The sequence below is a fragment of the Diaphorina citri genome, unplaced genomic scaffold (genome assembly GCF_000475195.1).
Source record: "Diaphorina citri unplaced genomic scaffold, Diaci psyllid genome assembly version 1.1 scaffold293, whole genome shotgun sequence".
NCBI classification, from domain to species: domain Eukaryota; kingdom Metazoa; phylum Arthropoda; class Insecta; order Hemiptera; family Psyllidae; genus Diaphorina; species Diaphorina citri.
Genome location: NW_007377729.1, coordinates 40,373 through 51,300, shown reverse-complemented (window position 1 = coordinate 51,300; position 10,928 = coordinate 40,373). Strand labels below are relative to the sequence as shown.

The following is a 10,928-nucleotide window of genomic DNA, read 5'->3' as shown; positions in this document are numbered from 1 at the left end:
AAACGGAGTTTAAACTCACTTTGTGCACTCCGGCCCAACTTAAGTGATTGATTATCTCAAGGTGTGTTCCCCGCCCTAAATACTTTTACAGGCGATTCGGTGTGAGTGATCATAACGTGACTAGAAAACTCCCATTTAAACGCTAGTACGAATATTTTGACTAGAGTATGACCTACACTATAGTGGAAATCAGATTGAAAAAAATTGCTGTGAATAGAAAGTGTAGTAATAATTCGATTGCTATCACTAGCAATCTCTAATATCTACCCCCCCACACAAGTACAATACCCCCCACTCATAAGAAACTAATGAAAAATAAATAAGTCGTGAAATTTATATTTATTGTTAACAAAAAAAACCAGTGCCTGATTTATTTCACTCTAAGTAGGGAATTCATTTCATTATTTAACATTAACATGGTAGGAATAGGAAGGTTCTTTTTGAAAAAGCTTTTCCTCCCCCCGAACTTGCGTTATTTTGCTGCTTGGTCCATGAGGGAACTGTAACAACGGAGGTCTTATCATCCCGAAATGGAAGAGAGAAGAAGGACAGGATAGGAGAAAGCCAGCCGTTTCGCGAACGAACCTTACCTCTTTAGGATAAAATCCGCACGCCGGGTAGGAATCGAACCCGCGACCTAGCGCTTACAATTCATACACAACAAGCAGGGTCCGTCCCTCCGGGAACTGATTGGTTCTTTTTTTTTTTTTTTTTTTTTTTGGTAATTTTTGAAATCAACCAATTGGATTCCTTAACCCAAACGTTAAACTCAAACGGAATTTAAACTCACTTTGTGCACTCCGGCCCAACTTAAGTGATTGATTATCTCAACGTGTGTTCCCGGCCCTAAATACTTTTACAGGCGATTCGGTGTGAGTGATCATATTGTGACTAGAAAACTCCCATTTAAACGCTAGTACGAATATTTTGACTAGAGTATGACCTACACTATAGTGGAAATCAGATTGAAAAAAATCTGCTATGAATAGAAAGTGTAGTAATAATTCGATTGCTATCACTAGCAATCTCTAGTACCAAACCCCCCACAAGTACAATACCCCCCACTCATAAGAAACTAATGAAAAATAAATAAGTCGTGAAATTTATATTTATTGTTAACAAAAACCAGTAGTTGATTTATTTCACTCTAAGTAAAGATTTCATTTCATTATTATTTTTTTTTAAAGAGGTTTGACAGAGGGAACTGTAAATGCTATGGTCTTATTGTCCCGAAATCGAAGAGAGAAGGAAGACAGGATGGGAGAAAGCCAGCCGTTCCGAGAACAAACATTATCCCATCAGGATAAAATCCGCCCCGGGCGGGAATCGAACTCGCGGCCTAGCGCTTACAAGGCAGACGCACTACCAACTAAGCTAACTAGGCTGGCCATTTTCATTATTTAAAATGTAGGAATAGAAATGTTCTTTTTGAAAAAGCTTTTCCATCCCCCGAACTTGCGTTATTTTGCTGCTTGGTCAATGAGGGAACTGTAACAACGGAGGTTTTATCGTCCCGAAATGGAAGAGAGAAGGAGGACAGGATAGGAGAAAGCCAGCCGTTTTGCGAACGAACCTTACCTCTTTAGGATAAAATCCGCGCGCCGGGTAGGAATCGAACCCGCGACCTAGCGCTTACAATTCATACACAAAAAGCCCACTCAGAGGCTTAGGTGTAGGGCAAACAGCTCCATAAGTTGGGTATCTACAGCTTACAACTTATACGAACCTGGCACTTACAAGGCAGACGCGCTACCTTCCAAGCTAGCCAGCCAGCCAGCCAGCCTAGTTAGCTTAGTTGGTAGCGCGTCTACCTTAAGGAAAACAAGATTTACTGGCTACATAAGGACACCCTGTCTGACAAGAACAATTGAGCTGAGTTTCATTAGAAAAAACGGTTTTATTTTTATTTTTTTTTTTTATGGCTTTCTTTTAAGTGGCAGGGTTCTCCTAGAGGAGCTCTTCCACCCAACCACTAAATTTTTCTTTCACTGTGAGCCTTTAAGATATTTCACCAGGGAGGTCTTGAATGCGCCTAGACTTTGTGAGTTTCTTATATCCCTATGAAGAGAATTCCATAATCTAACTGCAGATACATGGTAAGAATTACCATATACCTGAGTGGAATTTCCAGGAGATTCAGATTATGTGCTCTGGTGCTATACTGCGTTATGTTTTGCAGATAGAGCAGAGTATCCTGGAAATATTGAGGCCCTTGGGAATGTAGTATATTGTATAACAGTAGCAACATGTGTAAGTCTCGCCGAGTATCCAACCTCATCCAGTCCAGCCCGAGGTAATGTTCAGATACCCGGTCGAATTTTCTTAAATTGCAAACATAGTTTTCTTCTTTCTTTTCTGTTCAAGCTAGTCTTTATAAAAGGAGAGAATTTAAATAATTTTAATACCTTTCTTCTCTTCTCGTCAGGTAATTACATATTTCTCAGCCAAGTTGGAGAAGGAAGAAGACCAAAGTGTAGATGTGAATGAGGTGCAGTCCAAAGTCAACAGATGGTCCATGTCTTTTCCTAAGGCTCTACTCAAGGTAAGGGTTCAAGGTCAAGGTGATTGAGGTTAGGCTAGGTTTCAATAAATGCAGTTTCTTTGTGTTATTATATCACAACTTTGGTGCTCACTGCAGCATTGTACTGGAGAAGATAACATTTTTATTATTTATTTTGACTGATCAAGCTCTAAATCTAATGGGAAACTGTTCTTTGAGTGGGAGAAGATAACATTTTTATTATTTATTTTGACTGATCAAGCTCTAAATCTAATGGGAAACTGTTCTTTGAGTGTTGAACATATTATTTAAATTTCTTCAAAAATTGGGCAAATACTCGTAGTAGGGAACAAACAAAGAAATTCTAAAGGAAAGTGGTTGAATCTATCTCAGCCCTCACTTCACTTGTTCAATAATATTAACTTTATTCATTCCACCCACCAAATCTACTAGTTAATAATTCCATACTTTTTTACTTTTCTTAGCCTAAAGGAAGGAAATTAATGTAAGTTTCAACTCATACAGCACACTCCTAGCGCAAATACTTGTAGTAGGGAACAAACAAAGAAATTCTAAAGGAAAATGGTTGAATCTATCTCAGCCCTCACTTCACTTGTTCAATAATATTAATTTTATTCATTCCACCCACCAAATCTACTAGTTAATAATTCCATACTTTTTTACTTTTCTTAGCCTATAGGAAGGAAATTAATATAAGTTTCAACTCATACAGCACACTCCTAGGTCAGTACCTACCTGGATATGCAACTTCCTGGCTGTCAAATTAATTGACATCACCGAGCCATCTCCACATGTACACGCCAAATACTTGTGCCTATCCGTGCTTATCATGGAGGTGACAAAATCATCCATTCCCTTCACTCCAAACACTTCCTTCTCCTTACTCCTCACGTCCCATATCTTCACCTCCCCATGATCAGTGCCCGAGGCAAATAAGTTCTCACTGATAATAGCCACTTTATATCCGTGCTTATCATGGAGGTGACAAAATCATCCATTCCCTTCACTCCAAACACTTCCTTCTCCTTACTCCTCACGTCCCATATCTTTACCTCCCCGTGATCAGTGCCCGAGGCAAATAAGTTCTCACTGATAATAGCCACTTTGTGTACCTAAGCGCTAGGTTGAGGTTTCGATCCCCTCTGGGACGAACTTTATCCTAAAGAGTGAGGTTTGTTCTCTTCGATTTTGGGACGATAAGACCTTAGCAGTTACGGTTTCCTCTATCAAATCTAGGTATTCAAAATATGTGATGAGAAAAAAGCACAATACTAATCTGTGCGAGTGCGTCTTACAAAACTTACCCAAATGTCTCATAGGGAACGTATTGGTAGCTCGTATTTCTCCATTCTCATATCCACACGCCACAATCTTATCTGTAATGGGCACCATACAGTTGATAGCCACCTTCTTAGGTCCATACTTGGCAATAATATCTGAACTGGTACCAAATTCTCCCCAGTTATACAATAGAATACACCCGTCTACTGCACCACAAGCTAGTTTGGTATCTTGCTTCACCACACCACTACATGTCAGCTCAGCCTTGTAGAATTCAGACTGTGGAGAAGATAACATTTTTATTATTTATTTTGACTGATCAAGCTCTAAATCTAATGGGAAACTGTTCTTTGAGTAAAAAAAAAGGAATTCTAATTGTGTTAAGCATATTTAAATGCTTGTCACAAACATCGTTCCCTGATTATTTCACCTAGATAAATTTCATGACATGACTTGGACTTGAACCACCAACCTCCAGATCCAAAGTCCAACGCGTTAACAACTGCACCACTGAGGTTGGTTCTGTTCTTTGAGTAATGGGATAATGTTCGTTCTCGGAACGGCTGGCTTTCTCCTATCCTGTCTACCTTCTCTCTTCGATTTCGGGACGATAAGACCTTAGCAGTTACAGTTCTCTCTGTCAAACATCTTTAAAAAAAAAAAAAACTGCTACGTGAGTCCAGAAAAGAAATCCGAAGCATTCCCGAACTTGGACGATGGTAGATTATGATGCATCCTCTTCTTCTTATCCGTCACCTTCTCTGTCTTGAGGCGAATATTCTCAAAGTAGTCGATGGCCCAGAAGTTGATGGTGTTGTCTAGAGAACAGGATGCTATGTATTCACCATCATGTGATATGTCTAGGGCTTCTACTGACATCGTGTGCTGACCTATCACACCTGGGAAGTAGATAGGGAAACGTCAACATATTGGCAAATGTAAAGTGCAAAGTTGAAATACCTCTGGGACCATATTGTTATAACTACTATTCATATAAATAAATGTCTAAAAAGGTGCAAAGTAGACAGCCTAGTTAGCTCGAACGGTAGCGCGTCTGTCTTGTACCTAAGCGCTAGGTTGAGGTTTCAGGATGCTATGTATTCACCATCATGTGATATGTCTAGGGCTTCTACTGACATTGTGTGCTGACCTATCACACCTGGGAAGTAGATAGGCAAACGTCAACATATTGGCAAATGTAAAGTGCAAAGTTGAAATACCTCTGGGACCTTATTGTTATAACTACTATTCATATAAATAAATGTCTAAAAAGGTGCAAAGTAGTCAGCCTAGTTAGCGCGTCTGCCTTGTACCTACCTAAGCGCTAGGTTGAGGTTTTACAGACCGACACCGAAGCGAATACAATAGTCCGTCCACTATACCTTTTATTATTAGTAATAATAAAGGAAGGACGGACTAAAAAGGTGCAAAGTAGTCAGCCTAGTTAGCGCGTCTGCCTTGTACCTACCTAAGCGCTAGGTTGAGGTTTTGATTCCCTCTGGGACGAACTTTATCCTAAAGAGTGAGATTTGTTCTCTTCGATTTTGGGACGATAAGACCTTAGCAGTTACGGTTTCCTCTATCAAATCTATTCAAAATATGTGATGCAAAAAAAGCACAATACTAATCTGTGCGAGTGCGTCTTACAAAACTTACCCAAATGTCTCATAGGGAACGTATTGGTAGCTCGTATTTCTCCATTCTCATATCCACACGCCACAATCTTATCTGTAATGGGCACCATACAGTTGATAGCCACCTTCTTAGGTCCATACTTGGCAATAATATCTGAACTGGTACCAAATTCTCCCCAGTTATACAGTAGAATACACCCGTCTACTGCACCACAAGCTAGTTTGGTATCTTGCTTCACCACACCACTACATGTCAGCTCAGCCTTGTAGAATTCAGACTGTGGAGAAGATAACATTTTTATTATTTATTTTGACTGATCAAGCTCTAAATCTAATGGGAAACTGTTCTTTGAGTGTTGAACATATTATTTAAATTTCTTCAAAAATTGGGCAAATACTCGTAGTAGGGAACAAACAAAGAAATTCTAAAGGAAAGTGGTTGAATCTATCTCAGCCCTCACTTCACTTGTTCAATAATATTAACTTTATTCATTCCACCCACCAAATCTACTAGTTAATAATTCCATACTTTTTTACTTTTCTTAGCCTAAAGGAAGGAAATTAATGTAAGTTTCAACTCATACAGCACACTCCTAGCTCAGTACCTACCTGGATATGCAACTTCCTGGCTGTCAAATTAATTGACATCACCGAGCCATCTCCACATGTACACGCCAAATACTTGTGCCTATCCGTGCTTATCATGGAGGTGACAAAATCATCCATTCCCTTCACTCCAAACACTTCCTTCTCCTTACTCCTCACGTCCCATATCTTCACCTCCCCATGATCAGTGCCCGAGGCAAATAAGTTCTCACTGATAATAGCCACTTTATTGACAGGCTCCTCATGTGCAGTGTCATACAGACGGGATAGTTTCTCCGTGGTGACATCGTGTACTGCAATGCTACGGTCTTTGCTACCCGAGATGAGCAGATCTCCACTTAGACTGAACTCAATGCTACGACATGAGTCTGTGTGAATCTCCAGCGTGCATTTCAATTCTGCCTCCTCTTCTGTGTAGGAATATCTGAGGATATGAAAGAGAATGAGAATTATTAACTATTTATTGAATAAATTCAATCAAAGGATATTATTATATTAATCAAAGGACACAGAAACAAAACAAGGTACAAATTACCCAATCTTTCAAAGCAAAACTTTTACAAATTTCCACCTCTAAATGCTGCTACTAAGTAAATTCCATGATGGAATTGAACTATTGAACACTAGGCCCCCAAAGACCAAGCTCCTAGAGGTTACAGAAACAAAAGATGTTTAATCACAATTCTTACAGTTTAATATCACCAGTAATGTCTGCAGCAGCAATAATATTTTCTCCCGTGTGAAATGAAATATCATATACAGTATCTTCTACTTTGATTTCGGTTAGCTTTCTTTCCTTGCTCCTTTCTTTGTACTTTCTGATTGCCTTGACCACTTCATCCTCTTCCTCTGGCTCTGTGTTATTTTCTCGTCCCAACATTAACTCTGCATATCTTTCTTCAGGATCTTCTGTCTCAGCCATGTCATCATCATCATCATCCTCATCATCACTGTCATCATCTTCATCATCTTCATCATCATCATCATCCTCTTCCTCTGGCTCTGTGTTATTTTCTCGTCCCAACATTAACTCTGCATATCTTTCTTCAGGATCTTCTGTCTCGGCCATGTTATTATCATCATCATCATCATCATCATCATCATCCTCATCATCACTGTCATCATCTCTGGCTCTGTGTTATTTTCTCGTCCCAACATTAACTCTGCATATCTTTCTTCAGGATCTTCTGTCTCGGCCATGTTATCATCATCATCCTCATCATCACTGCTGGCTCTGTGTTATTTTCTCGTCCCAACATTAACTCTGCATATCTTTCTTCAGGATCTTCTGTCTCGGCCATGTTATCATCATCATCATCCTCATCATCACTGTCATCATCTTCATCATCATCATCTGAGTCAGATGTAAGACTAACATCAGAGGAATCATCATCACTACCTCCAATATTTGAAGGACCACCTTCTTCATCACTCATGTCTTCCGATGAATCACCGAGTCCTACATCTGAAACAAATTTTAAAACATTCAGTGAGGTCTAGTTCTTTTCCATTATATTTTATACCCGATTTGAACCTTGGAAATCCATTGAAAGCCCTTATTCTGAGTAAATTCTACAGTTCATTGAACCACAAGTATCTTTATGTTATAGTATGTTAGTTTCGTACTTATGTGATATACATACATACATAGGTACATACATATCCTAAGTCTGTTGTTCTGTTTGGTGGAACAGGTTGACTATTCAGAAAACCTCTCCACCAAGTTCTATCATTAAATTTTTGTTGGTTTTCAATGAGACTGGGATTTTGATTTCTTTTGATGATATCTTTGTTGATTTGATCATTCCATCTCAGTTGTGGTCTACCTTGCTTTCTGGTTCCTTCTATACTCATTTTTTTATTCATTCATATAATGAAAGAAAAGTGTGATATTTATGTGATATAAGTAATGAAAGAAAAATTATCTTACCCATATCTGAATCTTTTCCAAGATGGGTTAGCATTTGGACGATAGCTCTTGGTGAAGAAAGAAGAATAATCCAGAGGGAATGAATTAGAATAAGGTAAACTCTGGAAATTTTGAGAAAAAACCTAGTCTTCCCTTTAAGCCTTTATCAGCAAATCAGCATGGTCCCATGCACATGCAATGCAGCAATGCACCCATTTTGGTTGAGAAATGGATAAGGAAAGTAACAAGATGAAGTGTAAAAGTAATGTATGGAGGCGGTTAGCTTGTCGCTGAATGCTACGCCTCACGTGAGATACCATTCCTGATAGGGCGATTAAATAGCTATAAGGTAGTCACGATATGAGTAATGTTTTAACACTCGTAATTCTGTGATAGGTGCATATTGAAATTGCGACAATAATATGGACATACCTTCCAAGATGGGTTAGCATTTGGACGATAGCTCTTGGTGTAGAAAGAAGAATAATCCAGAGGGAATGAATTAGAATAAGGTAAACTCTGGAAATTTTGAGAAAAAACCTATTCTTCCCTTTATGCCTTTATCAGTTTATCAGCAAATCAGCATGCTCCCATGCACATGCAATGCAGCAATGCACCCATTTTGGTTGAGAAATGAGAAAGGAATTTCAAAATTTTCGCGGTTATGGCATGATATCGCGCAAGAAATGTGCCCAACTTGAGCCCAATTTTCATTATTCCTTTTTAATTTTTAATAGAATTTTTAATGAAATTTATATTTTAGAAAGAAACTTATTTATTTACAAATAATTATTGACTCAATAGGCACCTTGTAAATTTTCAACAGAATTTAAGACAAAGGTTTTTTTCCATTTTTTCACACGATATCGATATATTTGAGGGGCCGATATATCGATATATCGATTTATCGATATATTTGCAACGAATTTACATCCCTACCATGCACATGCAATGCAGCAATGCACCCATTTTGGTTGAGAAATGAGAAAGGAATTTCAAAATTTTCGCGGTTATGGCATGATATCGCGCAAGAAATGTGCCCAACTTGAGCCCAATTTTCATTATTCCTTTTTAATTTTTAATAGAATTTTTAATGAAATTTATATTTTAGAAAGAAACTTATTTATTTACAAATAATTATTGACTCAATAGGCACCTTGTAAATTTTCAACAGAATTTAAGACAAAGGTTTTTTTTCCATTTTTTCACATCAATACTTTTGGTTTGGCAGTTGGTTAATCTGGAGAGATTGAAAACATGCGCGCGCTTTGTTGACCCAAAAAAAAACTTGTTTTTTTCCATTTTTTCACATCAATACTTTTGGTTTGGCAGTTGGTTAATCTGGAGAGATTGAAAACATGCGCGCGCTTTGTTGACCCCCAAAAAAAAAAACTTGAAAAAAAAACAATCAGTTCTTCTTCTTCCTCGCAAGGGGCACTATTGAAAAATTTCTTGTATCTTGGGATTTGTCTTCTCTTCTGGCGATTGGATTATCAAATAATTTTATTTTAGTGAAATCTTTTGCTTGCCGTTTTAATATTTTCCACCGTGAATAATTTTATAATGTTGGAGATAATAAACGTATAGTGAAGTTCCTAAATGTAAAATTTAAATAAGAAAAGCAAAGTGAAGAAATTCAACTCAAGTATCTGTAGGTATTGCACGTATCTTGAGAAGTTTTGTATCTCTTGTATGCCCCGAGATGGCGTACAATAAATTAAATTTAAATTCTTCGTGAAAGTTTCTTTTCTTGTAAAAAATAATTTAACATGTTCTTTTCTAATAACTCAAGTTTGCATTAGAATTTTTTGTGATAAATTAATCAATTTCACCCCAAGTGTTCAGTGAGTGATAATTATTTAGTTTCCAGGATTTTGTTTTATTTTGTGAGTAGTAATAACAAAAGGAAGTTCTTTGTGAATCATTCTGTTGCTGTATTATATAGTCCCAATTTTAGATAATTTAAAATGACCAGTATAAGAACTATTCCCTCTGATAAGGTAAGAAACATAACCTGTTCTATTTCCTTTATTTTCTAGGGTTTCCATTATTTCAGTTGTAACGTAAAATTCTACCGATTATGATAATATTCAAAACAGTCCTATGAAATCTATGAAGCAAAAAGGTATTGTGATGAAAAAGAAAAAAAAAAAAGGTGTAAGTAGGTAGGTACTTAAATATTTACATATTGTCCTCTTGTATGGTTTGGAAGATGGAAATAAATTTATTTTGCAAGTGCAAAATAACCATCAAGTACCTACTGTACAAAAAGAGAGAGGCTGACTAAAATCCCACTGAGGGGGAGTATGAATGCTAGTCAAAATTAAGTTCTAATATCATGACTTAGGTACATGGTCTGAAATAACCAACTGCCAGCTTCATAAACCACTGCACTAACCACTGAGGTTGTTCAAAAAATAATGTTTATTAACAGATGTACCCAAATATCACTCCAAAGTACGTATGAACTTTATGCTCCTTCATTCTCATAAAAAAAAACCTTGTTTACTTAAGTACCATTCACAAATTTTTGTTCTGCAAGGATTATGACATAGATTCGATAAACCACTGCACTAACCACTGAGGTTGTTCAAAAAATAATGTTTATTAACAGATGTACCCAAATATCACTCCAAAGTACGTATGAAGTATGAACTTTATGCTCCTTCATTCTCATAAAAAAAACCTTGTTTACTTACCATTCACAAATTTTTGTTCTGCAAGGATTATGACATAGTTTCTTATTGAAAAATCTCTTGTAAAGTTGACCTTAGCTCTTCTCTCTATCTCAACTCAGGCTTACATTTTTCCCACTCATAGGTATAGTTTTCATCATGCTTTTCTCATTATAATCTTCAAATCCTACCTAAAGTAGGTTGGAACCTAGTAGGTACCTCTCTAATTACATAAATATTTAAACTGAAATTAATTAAAATGAAACCTTTGTTTCAACCAAATTAGAATCATCTCTCATTAA

General features: G+C 37.2%; 2 protein-coding genes across 3 annotated transcripts in view; both read right to left on the bottom strand.

Annotated features, from left to right (window-relative positions):
* Positions 1-3,220: 3,220 nt before the first annotated feature.
* The window catches only part of LOC113466559 (WD repeat-containing protein 55 homolog), a 16,424-nt gene continuing 8,716 nt past the window's right edge, over positions 3,221-10,928 (bottom strand). The window contains exons 3-4 of the mRNA XM_026822092.1: positions 3,484-3,624; positions 3,221-3,337 (exon numbers count right to left, since the gene is read on the bottom strand). Coding sequence (XP_026677893.1) covers positions 3,221-3,337; positions 3,484-3,624 — 258 coding nt within the window. The remainder of the gene's footprint in view (positions 3,338-3,483; positions 3,625-10,928) is intronic.
* LOC103507153 (WD repeat-containing protein 55 homolog) lies at positions 4,469-8,175 on the bottom strand. 2 transcript variants are annotated; one of them, XM_008471604.3, is made up of 6 exons: positions 7,973-8,175; positions 7,347-7,507; positions 6,732-7,132; positions 6,046-6,466; positions 5,459-5,714; positions 4,469-4,701 (listed from the first exon to the last, which is right to left on the bottom strand). In XM_008471604.3, exons 1-6 carry the CDS (start codon positions 8,004-8,006, stop codon positions 4,472-4,474), a joined length of 1,503 nt encoding a protein of 500 aa, XP_008469826.2. In that variant the 5' UTR covers positions 8,007-8,175; the 3' UTR covers positions 4,469-4,471. The 2 variants fall into 2 exon arrangements, with proteins under 2 accessions (XP_008469826.2, XP_026677894.1); XM_026822093.1 differs by having other exon boundaries at positions 6,732-7,167; positions 7,382-7,507.

Excerpts from the sequence above, each read along its gene's own strand:
- LOC103507153 (XM_008471604.3), bottom strand. The coding sequence starts at position 8,006 with ATGCTAACCCATCTTGGAAAAGATTCAGATATGG. Across the intron at positions 7,508-7,972 it reads TGGAAAAGATTCAGATATGG|ATGTAGGACTCGGTGATTCA; the intron begins GTAAGATAATTT and ends AATTTGTTTCAG. Across the intron at positions 4,702-5,458 it reads GTTCCCTATGAGACATTTGG|GTGTGATAGGTCAGCACACG; the intron begins GTAAGTTTTGTA and ends TCTACTTCCCAG.